The sequence below is a fragment of the Apostichopus japonicus genome, chromosome 22, assembly GCF_037975245.1.
Source record: "Apostichopus japonicus isolate 1M-3 chromosome 22, ASM3797524v1, whole genome shotgun sequence".
NCBI classification, from domain to species: Eukaryota; Metazoa; Echinodermata; class Holothuroidea; order Aspidochirotida; family Stichopodidae; genus Apostichopus; species Apostichopus japonicus.
This window is the reverse complement of record NC_092582.1, coordinates 23,019,289-23,042,742: the sequence shown is the minus strand read 5'-3', so window position 1 is coordinate 23,042,742 and position 23,454 is coordinate 23,019,289. Positions and strand designations below refer to the sequence as shown.

Below are 23,454 nucleotides of genomic sequence, written 5' to 3'. Positions count from 1 at the left end.
CCCCTCCCCCTCGATCCCCTGCCCCCTCGAGCGGAAGAAAAGTACATTTTATTTATTACTAACGTGTTGTCACTCTCCGGTTTAAGCCCATTTTTATCCATTTAGTGGGATAAAGCAGATATAGGCTATCATCATCACGTCTCAATGATAGTATACAAATAATGAATGGTTATGAGTGCAATAGTGCAAATATTTCATGAGTTGAAAGATGGAATGTTCCATTCAACGAGGCGCAGCCGAGTTGAATGGAACAAATTACATCTTTCAACTCATGAAATATTTGCACTATTGCACGAATGGAAACCATTCATTATTTGTTTTATACAACACCTTCAAATTTGGATATAATTAGATGTAAAATGCACTCATGCAACAGATTGTTTTGAACAGACAGGTTTCTCTGCTCTCTTACCATTGAAAAAAGTGCTATCAAAAAAGTATAACACATGGTTCTATTTCATAGAGTGCAGTAGAGCGGATTTTGCATGCAATCGACGAGCAATTGACCAATCAAATGGCCGGAATATAATTAGGTGTTGTATAATGGTGAATAGTACTTAATTGGCAAATTCGGCGTTCAATAAATTGCAAACTCAATGATTTGATTATGCAACTTTCGTTATAACAAATAAAATTGATACCTGGTTCCGTAACTATTTTGTTTTGTTTACGTAACCCAACTAAAGAAAACCTTGATCAAATCCCCCATGAAGGGAGATGATGTGATCAAAAAAGATAGTTGAACTGCTCTATCATCGGTCAACACTGTGTCTTCTCCTTGGCACATGTTATATTGAAAGGAGCTTTCGACACGCTCCAGCGAATTCTAGTCTCAGACTTTACAATGATGCAAAACAGCGAGGTATAATTGCTATAGGCATGGCATACATTATGTAGCACTTTCGTACGGGCTATGTATACATACCACTGTTTCACAATGAGTACACACTTCAACAATAAAGCACTGTATACGCAGTAGCTCCATGTGTGAATCATATATAGAACAGTTTACGTACGATATTTGAATGACTTATATATTGGAATCTTTCTGATCTTTGAAGTTGCATACCGGTAGCACTGACGACTGTTTTGTGAGGTAAGACAATCATGCATTTGTTCACCAGTATCATAACTTTACGTATACAATTCTTTGAATTCGGTTTCCTCGCACAACCAATACGTCAAACAATGTGACAAAATTCACACTAATCATGCACTGCGTCTATAACATATTTTTCTCCTGTTGCGTTAGGGAACTATTTTTGTTCAGAACAAACAAGAAAATATAGTATAAAGCCTCATCAAATTAGTTTCAATAGTTATTATTATTTCAAAGAGAAGATGATATATTGTAGAACTTTACTTTGCAAGTTAGACCATATACAGGTATGTCAGTTGCCATAGCGACATTAATTAATATATATATATATATATATATATATATATATATATATATATATATATAGGCCTATATATAGGCCTATATATAGGCCTATATATAGGCCTATATATAGGCCTATATATATATATAGGCCTATATATATAGGCCTATATATATATAGGCCTATATATATATAGGCCTATATATATATATATATTCATTTACCTTGGTCGCTTATTTCCATTTCTGTTCAAAGTATCTCTCTTTAGAGATCTGACCTAATATAAGGTTTCACAAATGATTTGGAGCTGGTTAATAGTATCATGATTGATCTCTAGAGTAAGGGAAGAGGTATGTCACCAAAACAGAACTAGCATTAAGGTGGAGGTGGGAGGGGGGTGGTGTCAAATGTTGAAGGCTCTATCAAGTAATTACCCTGTATATGTATAAGAGGTATCAACGAGCCCGCAACCGTGACGTCAGATCTCTTAGCCACCGCACACTGGTATATACTCATTTATACTGTACGGCGTTTTTGAAGACGAATTCATACAACCAGCATCTTTCGTTCAAATAACCAGCTTATCGTATTAAGCATATACGGCGGAAGTACTCCATACTTCATCCATCCGTAATGCGGGTATGCATGTGTGGTACCACCAACGCGACTTTCTTGACAAAGTCAGCAGCAATTATTAGAGGAGAGAAGAATTTACACATTGAAATAGCGTAAGTTAGTTGGAATTCGTGGAAGCCAGGCCTGTGCATGTGTGTAGAAGTTCTGAACAAAATAGCACGTAACTCTATGATGGATCACGCGCAAGTTCCAAAAACTCGACTCTATAGTTTCCTCCGCCATAAATAACAAAAACTTAAGAAAGTCATTCAAAACAAACTCGGACCGCATATTTGGCTTCATGCCAACGTTATTAGACTTGATCAAGTCTTGACTCATTCGTACAACGGTCTAAGAACATTAAACTAAAACTGCGCTATTTTCATCATTGGCAAAATAAGATTTCTCTTTGTTGTTTTGTGCTTTGGTTCATCGCAACTGTCTTTATCACCGCGCGTAAAGACCAATGATGTTAACCGTTGGTCAGCTTTCCCTTTCAAGGTTATCAGTATCGCCCAGAATTATGCTAGAAAGTCACTATATAAGAATGGTCACTGAGGCTCATGATTTCAACACGCATTTTATACTGCAACCATTCAAGTGGGCCCCCCCCCCCCATCACTGGGACATTTGAATACTACTATAATTTATATCTGTGCAGAAAGGAAGGAGGGGAGGGTTGGGGGGTAAACTCCCACATACCACGGGGTTCCTCTTCTGTCGTATAACACACTATATAGTACAGGGGTGACCATGCCCCACCCCAGCCACATAACATATGTCGCCTATGAATAGTGCATTTCTGCTCCATAGACCTAACAAATATTTCATCTGTTCCGTGTCAGTATTATGTTTCACGAAATTTGCCATCTTTGTACGTTCGAGATATATGCGGGTTATTGTCAAAACGCGAACCATTCAAGTTTGATAAGGACGTTTGGCCTCAAGTATCCTATTGAGTGTCTCTGATCATGCATTCGGCATCTTCATCATGATGACAAGGCAATATGCTAATTCCTTTATTGACGTACTGTATTTTGCGTTGTCTTGTCTTGTAATAACATTGTTGTGATACTATCTACTTGTACGATTCGATGAGAGAAAGGTAAGCACACAGAGAAACACTTTATCAGTTAGTTTATTCCACCAATGGGGGGGGACGAAGGGGGCAGCCGCCCCCCCCCCCCCTTTGAGCATATTTTTTAATGTTTTTTTTCAATGTTTTTTATGATATCGCTAGTATTTTCAAAAGAGAAAATGTTAAGATGCAACTTACAAGGCCTGGGAAGTGCCTTTTCCAGCGATCTGGGAGGCATTTTCAGCCAACATTTTCTTGTACGCTTCGCGCCAACTCATGGTGGCGCTACGGTTAGATAGTTTGCAATGCCGAATATTCAGTTTCGCCCCTCCCTTGGCAAATTCCTGGCTACGCGCCTGGGATTGGTGCACTTTGGCCATGGAATTCAAATAAATGTGTTCAGATTTCACCCTTTTGTTGTATATTTTAAACACATAATTCAGCTTTAAATGCAAAATGTCCTTTATACTTCTCCGTACCGTTAGTCGTTTTCTACCGATAGTATTTGTTTACTATACAAAATGTGGTATGACTGTCATACGTCACTGGAATTTATGATCAGCTGAGCGATAGGCACGTGCGTTATTTGTATTAGGCTAGTACTAGACTACAATTAACTCACAGCAACATCGTACCACAATTACAATCGTCTGCACGGTCTGAACGGGAATAGAGGAATGCATATGTATGACTGGATATCTCAGCTCTTGATCTTACGAGGATTGTTCGAAGTTTTGGGGGTTATGAAAGACAACAGTAGACAGGCTTGTTGTATAGTTGTATATAACAGCCACTTATGATCAAAGCAGGCTACCGACGAAACCATCTCTGCTCTTTTGTAAACATACGGAGGAGGGATCAATCTTTTATGCAGCCAGTCTAGCCAGAGAGACCTGCCAAGTTATAACGTAAGCCAACATTTCCTTGTGAATGTTTGAGAAATACCAAAGAACAGTATCTCGCAGTTGAAGACACTACGTGGGATTGTCACATCTTATTTTCTGTGTGCAGGTACCCGTAACCAGAATGGTTTCGCAAGATTGCTCAGAAACATAAACGTGTATTTGTGGTATGACTTAGTAGACTAAATACAGTTTTCAGTTTGTACTGTGTAACTATGTATACTTGCCATCAAATTTAAAATGTCCCAACGGATACTTCCACGATCATTAGTATGTGTTAGTGTTACTGTACCGAGTCAGAGTGGGCTTACATTGAATGTTTCTGTTAGTTTTATTGTGGCCTATAGTTAGAAAATTAACTAGACGGTTGGATTTAATAACAAACATTGACAAATATAAACGATTTGTAATGTTCTTTTTTAAGTAATGTGCTCGTTGTACGGGCCATTTAGCCTATACCTATAGCCTAACAAGTGACGGAATGGTTATAGATATACTAAGCCCGTTCCTAATAACATTTTTCAATGTCATAGTCATACTAGGCACGTAATATCCTTTGTTATCTGCCATAAATCTTTCATAATGTTAGTTGTTACACAGTAGTGAAAAGCCAGCAATCTTTCAAACCTCACCTCTTCGGCATCACTAAGTGTGTTGACAGTTTACAATGTGATATTGATCCATGACCAAGTGAGGTCTAGTGTACGTGTGTTGATCACCGGAGGAGGAGGGGGGGGGGCGGTTGTTCGGTGGTGATCGAGAGGTGTGTCGTGACGTGGGAAGGCGTGTGGACTGTTTTGTTTTCATGGAATCCAACCATGTGGCGTAAACAAACTGTCATGCCAAGTTAATTCCATCTTACAAGTCGGCATGGTATCTTTGGTTCCCTACATTTTTCTCCCCACCCCCCCTCACCCACCCCCATATCATCTTATTACCATTTGTATTTTCGAATACTTAGATTAGATCATGTTGTCAGTTATTCAGTTTAGCTTATAGTACCTATGGCCTAGTTGCTGTAGCAGTATCTAGTTGCCATGGTAGCACTTAGAATTAGTGGTCCAGAGGAGCGAGGTTCGGCGGGCCACCCTGGGTATTGTGGCTAACAGTTGACTGGGAGTTATACGAACCTGAGAGAGTGTTAAAAACCTGTCAGTGTTTGTGTCAAAAGCGCTCAATCGACTGGTTCAAGGGAAAACATTACATTAACATTACATTTACTTGCAAGTTGCAACCCATACACAGGGTATGTCAATTGCTGTCAAAATATGTGGCTATAGTACCATGGTAACTGAACTAATATTTCAACATTCGAAGGTTAAATATATGCTAGAGCATTGCTCTACCTCTCAACCAATTGATACTTAACTAAAGTAAGTGGCGGAAGTGCCCATGCTATGGACTTGTGCCCATGCTATGGACTTGTGTTCAAACTCTGAAAATAAAAACGTTTTGACAAAATACTCCATATGTGCAAAACGGTAAAAAATCTGAAAATTACCCGTTTTGATCAGATTTACTAACCAATAAAAATAATGAAAAATTTGCACAAGTGGGACAAAATGTGCAAACGGATCATCAGATATTCAGATCTTCAGATATTTAACCTTTTTTTTACATAGTGTACATCTCGTCAAAACGATAATTTTCGGATTTTTGACGAGAAATAGTAAGTGTGCAAAAACGGGTTTGTACCGTTTTGCATTGAGTGCAAGTTAACATACAACACAATGCCCCATCTGTATACGGTTTGTAGAAATGCGGCAATGTATCACTAAGAAATTCGGCTCTCTGGTTTACTTCTCAATTTGTTTGTTTTGGTTTCGTTTTGTAAAAATATTTGGAATGCCAATATACCTAGGCTATTCATTGCTGTTTGGTAAGACCCCCCCCCCCCTTCTTTCTTTGCTGTTGTGTAGTATATACATGTTTTCATTTACACTGACCACCAGCAATTTTACCTGAATTTCCTGGAATCTCACGGTAGGCTACAGTATGGCCATGAAAATCTATACAGGTCGTAGCGTCCATGGAACTGCATACGTAGTCCATATTGTTCTGCATTTTCCTATAGACGAATTAGTTAAAGTGATATATTAGTTGAACTGCGATTGTTCCATTACTTTGTATGTTTGTGTACATACTTTTAATTCTCTCTATAATGAATACGTCTATTTTTAAGTGGATTGGCTGTATACGTAACTCCGACGCAGTTCACATTTAACTCGCGCTGGTATGTTTATTCAACGTCAACGAACGAAAATGATTAGGACTGCTGTCATAGGGACATGGAATGCAAAATGACAGAACGGCATGGTCAACCCTAAGTGACCAATGAAAACAGAAACTGTAACTGAATGCAGACGGAATTCGAAGGAACCATTCCTTGATATTATCTCTCCTTTTCTGTTGTTGATTACTTCAAAATCCCCTCTTAATGCTAGTTATAATCAAGGGCCCTTTGAGATCGTTGACATGGAAGCACACCAAAGAGAGGATATTGATTTAATGTCGTTTATTGTTTTGAGTTGGCAAGTATTTTTCAATATCACCTTGAGCTCAAAAAGTTGACGGATGCCGAGAAGAAACAGCTACAAGATTTTCAATTTATCCAACGGCTTTTTGACTTCATTTGGTGCAATAATAAGCTTGTATATTTTTTGACTGTGCCATGTTTTACTTTTTCTGTCAGAAAAAACTCACCTACTTAATTCCAACAGGCACCCATTTACATAACCTTCTTTGAATGTGTATGCGTTACGTATACTATAGTGAAGGGATTATTGAAAGTGAACTTAAAATGCAGTCGCGCTCACCATTGTTGTATAACTATAGTTGAATAATGCTGGTATATTGAAGTCCTCACGGCGTAGGTCATCACGATTATTGCTTAGTAAAGATATGTATTGGTCAATAACAATTAACTCTGTACTTCCGATACTTACCGCCAACAAGGCAGAACGAGATGCCTATTGGAAAAGGAAAAAGTGCAGGACCTTTTAAAGACTGTATAAACACAATGCTCGGGGCATTTTGAAAATCTACTGTTGGGAGGCGCACTCGTTTCCGAGTTGCTATTATTCTCTGGCCATACAGTTTTGCTAATCTTCGTAAACGTATATTTTTGAACAATTGAATGTCCTTTTAGCCTGCGATCTGGTGCACCTCCCCCTTTGAGAAATTTTTAAACAATTGAAGGTCCTCAGATGCGATTTGGTGCAATGTTTTGCCAGTTTCATCATTATCATATGATATCATATTATCAGCAGATTTTGTTTCCTGTTTGAATTCTTTTACATGTTCTTTTACATTTTTTATTAGAAGGACAAACATAGTGCTCTTTTACAATTTTCAGTAGGATGATTCTTGTTTATTGTCCAATGTCTGGACTTAAATACATTTGACGAACTTAACTGATGGACAATATAAACTTTCATATTTTGTAAGACAGCCAGATGGGCAGTGGCCTAAAGACATATATCTCTATCGCAGTGCATTAGCAGTGTAATTATTTATAGGAAGCGCGTATCACGTACGATTGCTAGCAAAGCTTCATAACATGCTGTTCTCGCAACAACTTAGGACGAATCATAGAAAGGATGAGAACGCTCGTCGTCGTTGTGGATACGGTTCATGACTCTCCATCGAGTGCGGTTAGGTAGGCTATATGCATTTTATTACGCAATGGCCAACTGTAGGCTTGTAATAGCCTATAGGCTAAATTTAACTAATTGCATCTGCCAAACTAAGTAGCTGAATCAGTAGGCCTGAATGCTACTACGATTATACACTGACACTGACAAAATACCATGCAAAAAAAAACTTTTTTAACATTTTTTCGACACTGAACGGCTCTGGCTGAGTGTATAGTGATATAGCCAATCAGATTGTCAGATTGTAACTTGCGTTTCTCCCTTCTTCTTCTTCTACAGGTTTTAAAATGGCGCCTCGTGCTACACAGGAACCAACAGAGCCAATCTCAGAACATTATCCTCTAGAGGACAAAAGTGATCGCAAACGCCATATATACTGGACTCGGGTTATCTTTTACGCATTACTACATATTTTAGCATTATACGGCCTCCTGTTTGTATCATGGCGGTGCAGTTGGTATACGCTTCTGTTTGGTAAGTTTCCGATCGTGTTTTTCAAAAGCGATAGCCTCGTACCATCACCTGGCGAAAGAGCAGACCATTCAGAAACGAAATATTCACTTTATCTGATCTCTTTGGAATGCATGATAAGTTACTATAGTAAAAGATTTTGTTTCCTTCCAAAACGGTGGTTGCATGATAGTAGTATTCAAGTTACTTACATTGCAGTGTTACAGGTTATGTTGCCGCGGTTAGTGGGTTGTCGTTTGTGGTACTCAGGAACGTGAGGTCAAAGGTCATGTAAGGGTCATTTGAGGGATCATTGGCTAAAGTTAGTGCATGTATTCGCCAAAGTTGCTAATATTTATTAGAAATTCTTGGTCGTTTTAGGGTGTAAGTGCAGTATAAAGGTCAAACAGAGGTCAATTTCCCCTTTGTTGAAATTTCGAGAGAAAAAATGTAAAGTGATACTTTTGCACACAGAAACAAATTGATGGTCGCCATGGTCATGGGAGGGGGATATGTCAAATAGATAATCGAACGATAAAGTTGTTAACAAACTGTGATTATAAATTTACCGACGAATGGACAGTAAGTTAAGCTTAGAAGCGCAGGGTTAGGGTACATTTCCTTAATCTTTCTCGTCGCCCGTACCCTTCCCTCTCCCGTCCATGTACCCACTCACCCCCCCCCCCCCCGCCTCGTCCCTGATATGTATAAGTGGTGAGAGTAGTTAATGGTCGTTCCTTCCTTTCAGCTTTCGTCCTAGGTTGGCTGTCTAATCTCTCCATCACTGCTGGTGCTCACCGCCTCTGGAGTCACAGGGCCTACAATGCTCGGTTACCTCTGAGGATCTTCCTTGCCGTCGTAGGAGCTCTAGCAGTACAGGTGAGTAGGTCACGTCCCCTCTCCTCTCATCTCCTCCCATCTCCTCTCATATCTTCTCATCTCCTCTCCTCTTCAGCCCTGCGGATCCATACCCAGTGCTTATGTTGCTCCCTCTTTCTCCTGTTGTGTCAACTAAACTGTTGTCCAGTGCTGACATTAAAATATATCTTTGTGTTATTGTCCAATGTCTCAAGGACAACCTGGACATTCTGTCATGGCTATCCGATTCGCACGCATAGAGTGGGTTGTCCACTTGTCCAGAGAAGATAAATACATAATGGACGGTGCATCTAGTTACTTGTTTTCTATCAAAATAAAGTGATTGGTCTTCAGCTGACCTCAACTTTGTTCCAGTTTGTCGGTATATTTTCGCGTCTCAGACCACCTGATGATCTCTGAGTAACCCCCCTGTTGTCTAGGAAAAATGATCTCCGTGAAATTTGTATTGTTTGTTATTTCAAAAGCTTCTCTTGAGAAAGGGAAGGAGTGTGATTTCGGACTCACAAGGTATCATGTAATCAAAGCGTCTTAACCATCTCTCCTCCATCACCCCACCCACACCCCACCCTCGCTCTTTGAATTACCCTTCCCCCGCCCTGTTCCCCCGGCTCGGTGACTTTGTCATCCAAATTGTGTATTACTTTTTCTAAAGATTCTGCGATGGCTGTACCAGTTAGTATATCTCGTTTATATAAAAACAAAAAACCAGGGAATTAGTCTCCATGCATGGTGAAAGAACATTTTCACTGCAATTTGTTATTTTAAAATTCTCAAAATTACTTCAGGTTATATTTGTTCTATACCACCTACCTTTGTCAAACGTAGACTAACAGGTTACTATGGGTACATTCCTGCCTACTAGCTTTGTTCCATGCCCTCCACGAAGACATTACCGACATGGCCAACAAATTATGTATAGGTGGTATTGGGCAACGTATCTAAGCCTAAGTGTTTTTTTACATTAAGATGATTTGGAAGCAAGTTGATCGTACGAGATTGAAAGACGTCACAGGTTTAACCGGCGTAGCAAGAACGGAGAAAGAGATGGAATTCGAAGAAAAGGCTGCACATAGTGTGTTGTAATTTAAGCATTGAATGCAGGAAATCCTTCTTTTTTTATCAGCCCGAACTTCTCTAGTATCGATGAGTTTGTTTTTTTTTATGTTGTTTTAGATTGTTACTATATATTAAGGAGGAAGGCTTACGGTATCATATGACAAACTTAAAAAAACAGTTTACGAAATAAAGCTCTTATTTGTAGCAATAATTATGTGACGCCAAAGGCTGTAAAATCTGTATATCAGTCGAAGTATATGTCTTTGCGATGCGTGAATGCCACATGCTGAGTACCGAAAGGCTCATGCGAGGTCAAAGGTCATATGAATTTGAGGAATTGAAAGGTCTGCCTACGAAAACTCGTATACACCAGGGAACCCAAAAATATCGAAGAAGCAGGGGAGTAGATTTAGGATAAGTCAAAGGTCATCTCTGAGATACGCAGAGGTCAAAATTCGTGCATCCCCCTTGTAAGCACGATATCTCATTTACCCTCAAGTGAAAAAATGATCTATTGATATTATTGTTTATATGTGGATTCCCACGTATGAACACTGTGCAAGGATGGGCGTGATGGTTGTTAGATAGCATACGAAAGGTTATATAGCGAAATAGCGATTTTTACTACCGTATTAGTTTTCTGATCTGCGCCCACCTCCCCCTCACACACTCCCCGCATAACCGTTTATTAATAGAGGGCTACTACACCAAGTCCAGTTATCTGGTATATTTTGACACTGTAACCTTTGACCTCATCCACTATCGGTGTTGTACCACTCACTTATGTTCCCTTCCAAATCTTTCTTATATTTTTTTCATAATCTTTCTCCGACATTTGTTACACTTTTTGATGTCTTTTTTTACCATACTTTTTTTGTGTTGTTAGGAGAGCATTTATGATTGGAGCAGATCTCACCGAGCTCATCATAAATATACGGATACCGATGCGGACCCTCATAACGCCAAACGTGGTTTCTTCTTCTGTCACATTGGATGGCTTATGGTGGAGGCACACCCAGAGGTCCCCGAAAAGAAAGACCAGCTGGACAGCAGTGACCTGCTAGCTGACCCAGTCGTTCATTATCAACATAAGTAAGTACATGTGCTGTGACTGAATGAAAACATCAATTATTGTTTACACTTTTGTGAGGTTTTGACGTCATCCAAAAAACAAACAAAAAATTTAATAATAATAAAAAAATAAAAAAATGGAAACATATTAGGTTACTGTTCACAGGCAATCGTATGGATTTTTACATTTACTATAAATCAAGTACGTTTTGACTAACTCATCTTTTCGTTATGATATTTTTCCCTCTTACAGGTACTATAATATCTTGGTGTTACTAGTTGGCGTTGTCATGCCAACATTTCTTCCAGTGTTCCTATGGGGCGAGTCGGCGTGGTACGCATTCTTAACCGCCGGGATCATCCGGTTGGTCTTGACGTACAACATCACCTTCTCCGTCAACAGCGTCGCTCACTTCTGGGGGCACCACCCTTACGACGATAGGATCGACCCCGCGCAGAATTTCTTGGTGTCGTTCTTCGCTCTGGGCGAGGGCTGGCATAACTACCATCACGTCTTTCCGTTTGACTACCGAACCAGCGAGTTCCCCTGGAAGATCAACCCCACCACGCAGTTTATCGACTTAATGAACTTCTTTGGCTTGGCGTATGATCTAAAGTCGGTTCCGAAAGAGGTGATCAAAGCCAGAGCACAAAAGACCGGAGACGGTAGTATACATACGCGAAACGAGGACAAAGATCAATGACGTCATCGTCAAGGGAACATTAACTCTCCCTTTTTTTCTTCTTTTTTTTTTTCTCTCATTTCTTATCTTTTCTTTTGTTTCTTCGCTGGAATTGTTTTGAACATCTTACAGGCGATATGTTGTAAAAGATATGATATATGATATACTCTATATCTAGTACTAGTTCAGATATTATGACATATAATGTTGGAAAGCATTGACCTCAAACCCGTTGTTATAGTTGCTGCTCAGAGCTTGGTATAATGAAGAAAATATGAGCCACTTGAAGCATTGCTACTCGCACAGTAATGCAAGGACCTAGTCATTGGGTGACGTCACAGATAACTGTCACAGACGGTACTCTAGTGACAAAAGTAATTTTGATATATGTTATCGACTGTGGAAAAAATAATAATAATGTTTACAGTCGAGGTGATATTTCTATACCACTGTCAGCTTTTTAAGAAATGACCCTTTGAAACCTGTCAGGCCAATTAACTAAAATGGCTGGATTATTTAGCTTGCTTTGCTCCTCTCTTAACTGGCCCACTTCCGGGGCACCACCCACCTCCCCCCCCCTCCCCCCTTCTTAATCTACCATTTAAATATCGACTAGGTGTGTTTTCTGTCGATCGTTGAGTATAACGATCAAGTCATTAGGTCAGTACGCCATCAAAAGAATGACGTCACGGACTGCAGTTATACTTGGTAGGTCAGCCCCCGTTAATTAATGAGCCTCTTATTGTTTCAAATTTTACATTTTACCACATACACCCTCCCTCACCACCACACACATCCTGCCCCAACCCCACCCCAACAAATTAAAGGTTATGTTGAAATATAAAATTTGCCATATCAATATTAATTTTGTGTCTAAAAGAATCTTTCTTATTCCAATTTAGCATACTTACTCTTCTCTGAAAGGTTGAGTGTTGATTATTTACTAAAACGGTGACTAGCTCTCTAATGTTAAGAGAAACCAGCGTGTTTTAATTAGGGGATAAATACGAAGGGAACCGGTCTTAAATTTGATTTGAGACCGATGATGACGTCATCGAGGAGGCTGAGCGGACCGAGGCGATAGCCGAGGTCCGCTGCCCTTCTAAATGACCCTCACAAATGTTAGAAAACGGCATTTTTTCGCAAATTTTTGCTGATCTGTATTTAATTCTCCTAATGCCTCCCTTGATCTTTTTCCAGAATGACGTAATAGTAACCTCATTGTAAAACAGCATTTTCTTCCGACGAACATTAGGAGTGAAAAAAATACGAATGAAGCAGTGTCGTTTGGTCTTAAATTTTTGTACTTTTATCCATTCAAACACTAAAAAATGGAGGCAAATGCAAATTAAATAAGTACAGATGAACAAATTTCTAAAGATAACATTGTAAAACGTTTTTTTGACCTATCAGGTCAAATTGCGCAATAAACAGATGCTGAGTTGTGTGTGTTCTGGAAAGTCCGTAAACACTACAACACAGTTAGGATAGCAACGTTGCTTGTTGCTAACAATCTTTTGAGTAGAACTCGTCTATCCCTGGTCGGTACATGAACCGTTCAAATAAACGTTTACTGGACCTGAGAATGAGCAGTTTTTGAAGAGGTTCCGAGCTCCATTGTTCGACAGGTGTTCTTGTAGTAACCGCAGTGTTATTGCGAGTCTGAAAGATCGTTAGGCCTAGTCCCTGGTCAGTAATGTCGTTACTGCTAGTAGTAGTAGTGCTAACGTTATTGTTAGGCTTAGCAACAAGGTTTCTACTGTTACAAGTGTCAACATTGGACGCTTTACGCTTCGGTTCTTCGTTGAAGCACCTCGATAAGGGTGCTGACATTGACTCTAGCCCAAAATTAAGCTCAAAATTAATCCCTAAGTCATTCATATTACTCGAAGTATTTAGCTGGATGATTTAAGAAGTACGTACAGTGTGTATTGAGACTCTGTGTGTGTGAAAACATATACAGTATACTACTACTGCTGTAACTGATTGAAAGTAGGCTATATATACTGTACAGTGTTCTTTGCAATTTGGAAAATTTCTTTGCCCATAAACATATTTGCATATACTCATGGCATGTCTTCATTTCTTTTAATTATGACGTCATGATTGCCACGGCAACAAACCAGTGTTTGTCTAACATTTCGATCCTGAAGCAATTCTCTCTATACACTCGACCAGTCTCGAATTGCATTCGAGACTGGTCCAGTATACAGAAAGTTTGTTTAGGCATTTATGAATGAATGCTAAATATTAAGTTTCTTACCAACGCAAAATATGGAGCTTTAAGAAACCACTCTTATTATATTTTTTATGTAAATTTTGAGATTGGCGTGTATGTTGGGTGTCAAATCAAATCACCCTTAACTATCCTCTCACTGAAAGTAACTTTGAGCTTGGTGTCTGTTAGGTGTTAAATTAAATTCTGAAACCTCCAACTTAAAGTCATTTATTACGTATAATGTCAAATATTATAACGTCATGTTAAGTTTGGTACTACGTTGGGTACCAAACGTTTAAATATCCTCCCATCTAAAATCTCTTTTGAGATTGGTGTATGTTTGGTGCTAAATTCAATCCTGTAATAAATGTGGAATTTGTAAACTGAAAAAGAAGTTGATTTAAAAAAAAAGAAAAAAAAAAGATGTTTTCCCTATTATTTTCATTTAGATCTTTATCACAACATACGCTTTTTTTCAAGAGAAATTTGGAATTTTTTGTAAATATTTATCGACCTGTTTCCCCGTATCCTAGTTTTGTCTTCCAAGATTGGTATTGTGTGCCATCAATTACCGTCCTTCGTAACATTCTCCTTAAACTACGTACTACACAAATACTGTCGTTTTCACTGTGCCTTTTCTTATGGGGAGGGGGGTTGGGGGGGTATGGGTTTAAATGGCTGTGGATAAAGAATTTTATATATTAAGCTTCAACGCCGATATCGTATTTCGATGATAAATTAATAGTTAATTTTGCGAGTGTTGCAGTAACGAAGATTTGTGTTTGTGTTTTTTTCGGTCTCTGGGTCTTCCCTTGTTTAAGACCCTAGTATGAACAGCCTAGTGTACCTTTCTTTTTCACAAAGCTATTTCCCCGTATCTATCTGCTGTACTGCCCAGAGAACGCCCGCAGCAACGCTTTCGATTGATACTAGGACAGATCCTCGGGCATGTAAAATAAAATGGGCAAGCACATTCGTGGTAGGCAGAAACGAACTCTGAGGTATGTACAGTTTGTACGCGAGAAAAATAGTATTACGCGAGAAAAATAGTATTACAAGTGACTTGGCCAAGACTAGGTCTTCCCCAAAGCATCAGGCTATATCGGAAAATTCATCATTATTGAAACGACCCAATCAACCAGAAGGTAAAAAAAACTAGTTAGAACTATATCAAGCTGGTCATTCCTCGAAGACTTCTCTGGGAGCTCGTTTCCTCTATAAGGAGAGGAAGGGTTATTTCCCCCACCTTCCATGCTCCCCCCCCCCACACCCTTCATCGTCAGTAGGAGGCCGACAATGCTTCAGTCGGAACGAACGTTCAAACACGTTTGGGTGGTAGAATGAGAAAGGGGGTGGGGATCATTGTCCCGTGTGGTACGGGCATAGAGGGCGCACCGTGTTAAAAGGTTACCAGTTCACTCCATAGACACGGTAGGCGAGAAAGAAGTTTTACATTCAGTCGGGGAAGACTAACCACTGATGATAAGGATGCATAGACATTCTGTCAAACCGAAAATCGAATGTATTTATTTGTACAACCTTGCTTTTAGAGCTAAATATAGACCTAATTTATAGTCCCAGAATGCAGCATTTAACGAATAGGCTTTTCGGGGGGGGGGGGACACCCCTCCCCTACATGTATGGGAGTCCTTTCCAACGGCCTCAGCCCTCCGCGGGTTCCTTCATCCGCCCGCGCCGTTCGATAAAGATTTAGCACATCAAAATGTCCCCTCTTGAGACATCCTGGAAGGATTTCCATTTTACCGAACTTTGACCTCTCACAAACAACAAATTTTTTCATATGTTCAATATAGAGCATCATCCACTTCAAATTGTTCCAAGTATAATTTTTCAAGATTAAAACAACAAGGTTTTCACAGTTCATCTCTGTTTATCTACATGACCTCAGTCAAAATAAAACATTAACCTTCTTGCACACAATATTGGGCATATATATACATGCAAAAGTTTGACCTGCTGGCCTAGCACGCGAGACCGAGACGAAGACCACGCCCTAATCAATTGTATTCTCGAGACCACTGAGACTGGGCCAATCAGCGAACGATCGCGAGATGAAGGGTCGAGACAGGCCTCGAGTACACAATACTGTTTTACTTGACGTCAAAGACATAGCAATACGTATACATCTATAGTAATTCCAAAAGTTTTACATGATAAATTACCTACAAATTGTATGGGAAGTGGTAGGCGATTAATACGAGTTAGCGGGAATAATGGTTCTATCAGCCCATGCAATTTCCATCTCAACCCCCACCCCCCTCCCCCTCACACACTCCCTCCCACTTCCATCGCATACAACAACTAACTATACGGTAGGTAGTTATCAGAATCATACGTTCGTTGATCGATTGTGTTCGTGAAAATATTTGTACATTGTATGACGATGCCTTAGAGACACCGTAGAAAAACCGGTCGAATTTAGGCGACAATATCGCGCAATGTAAGCGGCAAAAGGGCTAGATATGACCCTAATGTTATCAATTTGCATTACCAACGAAGATCAGCCTAACATGAAAAACATATTACAAATTGACATCCTTATTTGGTCAAGGGAAAGAATCAAATCTCACAGTTTTGGCCTTTATTCATTGTTAAAATGTACACCCTCTGTGCCATATAATTTTGAACAGAGTTATTGCTCTTATAGTGAAACTGAAATTCACCAAAATTTACGAGAATGTTGAAAATGACGGATGCCTAGAATATCCGTTAATGATTGCCTAATAATTGCCTCTCTGGATATAATTTTTTTTTTATATGAGTGTTGAAGTAAATATCCATATATTGCACAAGTTTGTAAGAAAGGTAATTTTGAAGGTCATTAATCCAATACTGTAATCGACAAGGGAGGGGAGAGGGTGGGGGGGGGTGATCGAAGTTATAAAAACATGGTAACGCAACGGGTTCTGAGACAAATCTCTGGTAAATGTAAACGGATTGTTCTATAATTGAAAAAAAGACAGAAAAATGAGAGGAATTATATAAGTGAAATCTTAGATAGGGATAAAAGTGGTGAAAAACCTGTTGATCTGATGGGAGAGGGGATAAGTGGGGTTGGAGGGGATGGTCCTGGGTTAGTGCGGGAACAAATATGACTAGAATTAGAATTGGAAGAAAGTAGTTGAACCATCCCATATTTATTTTCGTTAAGAAATACAGAATGCTCTGTGTCTATTTTTATATCACCAATTCCGGAGGGGAGGTCTCGGGTGGGTGTAACTAGGGGGGGGGGGGGTAAGATTGGGTATACTGTGGGGTGCATTGGGCAACAATGGGTCTTTAGGATACAGCGGAATCGTGCTTATCTCTTCTGGCTATGCCGACGTCGGAATATAAATCGATAATTTAATATTGGCCATTATGTCAGCACGCACAGATATATACACATATACAAATGTGGCTTCTGAATAAAAAGTTAATATATGATAATCATAAACTATATTTTATATTTCACTTTCCATCGAAACAGTAATTGATTTTTTGTTTGAATCTAACAGGAAATTAAGGTCCTGTTCACCTTATGGTTCTTCTTCACCTTCATCTGTGCAAAGGGATGCTATGTTATTGGTAGGGAACTATGCTCCACTTCACCCCCCCCCCCCCCCCACACACACTTTTGATCCGCCTTCATCCCTAAATCTGTACCTATCAACCGTAGATACACACCATCGTTTACGATAATATCCTTTTTTGGGGGGGATGAGGACTGTTGATACGAGGCCAGATTTAATATATTTAAGTGGACTATTTTTAACTTGCTAATCTTTACGAAATATCCATAACTGAATTTATAGGTTCGGGCACGTCCATAGTGGGAGCCTAGTTTACGAATTATTACAAGACCAGCTTTCCGTTTTCCCACACCCCCGCACTTCCATCAATACCCTTTCCATAATGCAGCTGAACTGAAGACTCATTGGTTCTAGCTAAATTGCATGGAATGAAGATTTACAGCAAATAGCCAAACTTTGCAAGTCGTAAGTGAGTTGGCAATGTAGACTAAATGTGTCGGAGAGGTATACTAAACAAATACGGATGGCCGACGGAGGATAAATGTCCTAAAAGCATCATATGATGTTTTTTAGTCTTGGCGATGACGTGCCTAAGTTCCCTAAATTAGTGAAGAAGGTTCTTTAAAAGGATATTTCACAAAACTCCTAAGATGGAATCATAACAGTGGGCATTTAACCTTTACCCACTCAGTTATTTTAACTCTTTTGAGTTGCTCTCAGCCATTTCTATATTTCTTTTCAATTTATAGCCTTGGCCTATACGTGTATAGGGATGGTGGCTTCTATTTTTGTACAACTAGGCTATAGCTTAAATTGAGCTGAGTGTGTTGGTATATATATATATATATATATATATATATATATAAATATGTTGTGAAAATACTCCCTAAAAATAACGTTTTTCTTTTTACCACGGTTGCATAAAACATCTTATGTATTGTTCAGGGTCCGACCCTACGTCCTCATCCTCCTCAGAAAGAAATACCGGATCGTTGCAGTTGTCGGATCAACATACATAAACAGACAATATCCCTCATAAATGAAGATGGCGCTATTTATCAATATAGCCTATATACTGCTATGATACCGCCATAGATAAATTATGATATATCTATGAATCAACGCAGATGGATGATGCCATGAGCCCATGAATTAACGAAGATAAAATCCATACATAATTCTGACAGAATACAACGTAAAACAACAACACAACGTTTCTTACACTTCTCTGACGTCACGTTATGCAGGTCGACCAATCGCCTTTAAGTAATAACAAAGTGGTCCACATTCATGAAAAGAGAGCTTGACATGAACATGGGCATTAATTGCTTGATATTATCGGAGACCAAATTGGATGCATGGAAACAAACATGACAAAACTTGATAAAACAAGAAAATAATGGCTGAAGACAACTTAAAATACACCAGTGGATAAACTTAAAATGGCCACTGGTTGAATTACATCTTACATGTTTAGTGAAATGTCCTTTCTGAGAACCTTCTTCACCCATTCAGGGAAGACACCTGGTCGCGAAAACTGAAACATGCTGGTAAATATTGACAAACTAATCCTGTGTAACCAATAGTGATCCTTACAACAGGAATGTGGTCACGTGATGACTGCGAAATAACAGTAACCACAAGAAACATTTAACCAATCATACTGTTTTTCAATCATGGTTTAAACTATAAATAAAATTATGATGCATTAGAGACACCGTACAAACACCGGTACACCGTACACCTCCACCCACGGAAGCCTAATAAAGCCTAATTAACAATTATTTGGGGTTTTTTGTAGTATCAAAATGTTCTAATAAACCAGATTGCAAGTTGATACCTCTATACAGAATGTATATACTTTTACATGAGAACGTAACTGATACTCCCAAAGTGATTACGATTTTTCAGTGTGACATTTCTTGTAATTAGTGTGTCAGGTTTTTCTGTTAATTTGTAACTCCTATTAACAATGTGATTATTAATCAAAGAAGTTTTGAAACTCTTTATTTACTTAGAGAAGTTCTTGAGCAGTTGGTTGCAGAATAATCTTGCAAAAAATGATTAAAATGTTTGTCAGTATCTCTACATTTGAAGTTTCTCCATTGAAGATTCGGTTCTTAAAATGTGTTCTTGTTTTCCTTTGTTTTTATGGAAATAAGCTATTTTGCATAATGTATTTCTTAAAATCCTTATAACTCAAAAACTATAAGAGCTATCAACCCGAAATTTGGCATGCTTCTTCTTAATGATATTATCTTTCAAGCAATGACAGATTTTGTTGATATGATTACGTTTTCATCTATTAAGCATCATTTGTAATTGCAACCACCATAACTCGTTGCCATAGCAACAGTTACCAAAGTGCCCCCATTGTTTTTTAAGTCTTCGGGAAACGAACTCCTGTAAAATATGTCAATGTCCTGTGATTTCCCTTAACGGGAGAGTTGCAATGAATAGATTAACCAATCACAGCCGTGGGTACCGTTACCGTGGCAACCATGACCAATTCTATACAATAAATAAAATCTATGTTGCATAAACTTTCCTGTGATATATGGTTATTAGGGTGTTTGATCCTTCATGAGCCTACCAAAGTCATTCGAAGTTACCTACCTCACTTTGCCGAAGGGACTGCTTGTGAACCTAATGTTATAAATTTACATTGGAGTTGGAATTAAGCCTAACATGCAAAATATATGTGAAATTGACATCCTCATTTCTTCACCAGTCAGTGTCAGAGGTCGCAAAATTGTATCCAAACCATTGTTATATTGTACTAACTTTGACAAAAGTTTTAGAAGAATTACGTTTCTTATTGAAGATGAAATTCCCAAAATTGTTATGCGAATTAAAAACCAACGGATGCTTATATACCTTTTAGTAAATGCGAACACTGTTTCAATATTCTTTCTGAATATAAATATATTGGATGTTAGTTCCCTGCAGTGAGGTATAAATTCAAGAGCAATTCAGCTGTCGAACTATTGATAGGGTGAGTGCGCTTAGTGGACCAGTGGGCTGAGTGGGCTGAGTGGGATGAGTGGGCTGGAGTGGCCGGGGATATGACTTGAGGATGGGGTCGAGAAGCTCCATCATTTCTACTGACATAAAACTAAAAAGACCTGCTAATGTGAACAAAATGCATAGTGTCTCAATTTTGATGAAACATATTCAATCTATTCGTTACATTTTAACCTCTATTTGAAAATCTATGAGATGTTTTAAGCTTGACTATGATCAATTGCAACAAAGTTAAGCAGTTTTAAAATAACTGCAAACATTTCTTGTTTGTAAATGGCTACTATACTCTTAATTACATATTAGGAAATTAATTACATCTAATTTGCTGGCTTTGGATTCTTGCACTTCTGGCTAAGGCTGAGGTAAGATAACAGCAGATAGAACATTGTTATATATTGTCTAAGGTCTGACCCCTTCTCCAACCTACCTCCACCCAACTCCTCTACACCTTCTCAGAAAGAAAAACTGGAACGTTATAAAGTTGTCGGATCAACCAGAGAGTTGTTCCATAACAACTCCCTGGATCAACATACATGCGCTTACGATGTTGCCTATAATAATTAAGGGCGCTATTTATAAATACAGCTTAACGCTGAAGGATGTCATGGCTCCATGAATTAACGAAGGTGAAATCCATATATAATTCTGACAGAATACAAAACAGCAACACAATGTGACGTACACTTCTCTGACGTCACTTAATGCTAGTCAGCCAATCGACTTGTCAAAAAAGTGGAAAACGGCGACAAACGCAAAATGCTGCTTTAAAGTGAAATTTCAAAATGATTCACATACATGTTTTAATGCGGTTTGAGGCTGACAAACTTTCACTAAATGTCAAAAATAGATGTTCCATATACTCGCAACATGTCCATCCCATCAAGCTTCAAAGTGACTTAATATCTACAACAACCATAACATAAATATTCCATATTGCTTAGTGTTTGCAATTGTAATAATTTAACTTAACAGCATTGATTATGTGTGCAGCAAAGATTCTAAAAGAGTCGGTATCTCAACAGGCTGACATTTCACCAACCCCCCCCCCCCCCCCAAACAAGAGAACAATTCTCCATATATAAATAATACCATTATCCTACCTTATACTTTCTGTAAGTCTGTCTGGGCCGACAACTATCCTTCGCGACTGCAGAAACTTCACAGTGTTCTTCAAAATAATCCAGTGCGTATACATCACAAACTGAGCTCACAGTGATCCTGTTTCGTTAAATTCCACACCCTCAATTTGATGACACGAACTGCTGCCTTTAGTTTCCAATTTTGTAATTAGGCTCTAAGTGTTTCACACGTGTTGTGCTTTTTTTTCATCGTTATTCCTTGCACAACAACAGCAACACTATAGATATCAGCAACTCTCTCAGCAGCATTCCTGTAGATCGTTCGAAATCCTCTAAGCATTGTAATTCTGTTTCATATGTCCTATTAGATCTGGAACCCCTTTGAGTAACCGGCTCGAGTCTGTACATTCCATTGCTAACTTTAAACAAAACTTGTTACAAAGCTCTTTTGTTTTCTAAAGTATTTCTAACGTTTCCTGTCTTTTATCCCCTCTTATTATTCTATATAATGATAATAATGTGTACACTTGGTATTGCGACGATATCCGTCCGAAGATGCTCATGGCGCAGTGCCTCGCTATAACCAACCGTCTATTATCATTCCATAACCGTTCTCAAGTTACTGTGGACTATACACGATGAGCTGCCACAAAGGGCGCTAAATCGTATTTACCGATCAGACACACATATTCCCCCACTCCATACTTATATGCTGAGCACCAAGCAAGATAGCAGTAGGTCCCATGTTTAAAGTCTTTGGTATGACTCGGCCCGGAGTCTAACCCCGAACCTTCCGGCTGATAAGCGGATGCTCTAACCACTATAGGCTAACCAGTCGGTATAGTTCACTTAAGCTATATAGTGCGGATGGTGGGTGGGCGGGCGGGCGGATTGGGCGGGATGGGGTGTCCTTTGCTTTCTTATTTACCAGTTCCTACTCCATCCATTTTTCTGTCACGGTCTGGGATTTTTTTTTTTTTTGACTCTGCCTGATATTAACGGATAAAAAATTGGATTCGCAAATGGAAAATAGATTTGAATGAAATAAAATAAAATAAAATAAAATAAAAAGAAGACATGTGAGGTAACTTATAAAAATAAAAATTAAATGATCCAATATTTTAATAACATATCAATCATTAGATCGTGGGAATTTAGTGAAATATCCGTATTAAGAACCCTCTCACATCCAGGGAGGGCACCAGGTCACAAAGACTAAAATATTGCAGCAAATGTGAGCAAACTGATCCCGTGTTAGCAACAGAGTTACTCGACTTACAACAAAAATGTGGTCACGTGACGCCTGCGATATAACAGTAACACCTGAAACTATTTATAATTTAATATGGTGCGAAAGAGACACCGTACAAATACCGGTCGAATTTCAGACTAACCAGATCCGATCGCTCAATTTTTTAAACGGGCAAAGGGACCAGTTGTGAACCTAATGCTATCAATTTACATTGTGTTTACACCTGAGCCTAACATTCAAAACGTACGGAAAATTGACATCATTATCTCTACACCAGTCAGAGTCAAAGGTCGCAAACTTGTATATAAGCTACTGTGAAAGTTGCTGTTCTCACTACGGCAGAAGTTTAGAAGAATAAAAAGTCATTGACTTGATGTGAAATTCCCAAAATGTTACGCCTACTATAAAATAACGGATGCCAATAATGCCCACCAGTGATCTCGCACACTTATTGAACAATTCTTTCTGAATAATTGTCATTTTCCTTGCACTTGGGTTAAAATACAAGAGCCTAAAAAAAATAATTATATATTTAACTTTATTTTGACTTCCGCGTATGCAATTGAATTTCATTTAATC

At 38.8% G+C, this 23,454-nt stretch overlaps 1 protein-coding gene across 4 annotated transcripts; it reads left to right on the top strand.

Moving 5' to 3' along the window:
- Window positions 1–887: 887 nt before the first annotated feature.
- On the top strand, window positions 888–14,760 carry LOC139963435 (stearoyl-CoA desaturase 5-like). Of its 4 annotated transcripts, none has more exons than XM_071964196.1 (5): window positions 888–1,096; window positions 7,910–8,104; window positions 8,829–8,959; window positions 10,902–11,107; window positions 11,340–14,760. In XM_071964196.1, the coding sequence occupies exons 2-5, from the start codon at window positions 7,918–7,920 to the stop codon at window positions 11,788–11,790; spliced, it is 975 nt and encodes a 324-aa protein (XP_071820297.1). In that variant the 5' UTR covers window positions 888–1,096; window positions 7,910–7,917; the 3' UTR covers window positions 11,791–14,760. The 4 variants fall into 4 exon arrangements, with proteins under 4 accessions (XP_071820297.1, XP_071820295.1, XP_071820294.1 ...); XM_071964194.1 differs by lacking the exon at window positions 888–1,096 and adding an exon at window positions 3,636–4,086; XM_071964193.1 differs by lacking the exon at window positions 888–1,096 and adding an exon at window positions 3,638–3,983.
- The last annotated feature ends 8,694 nt before the right edge of the window (window positions 14,761–23,454 follow it).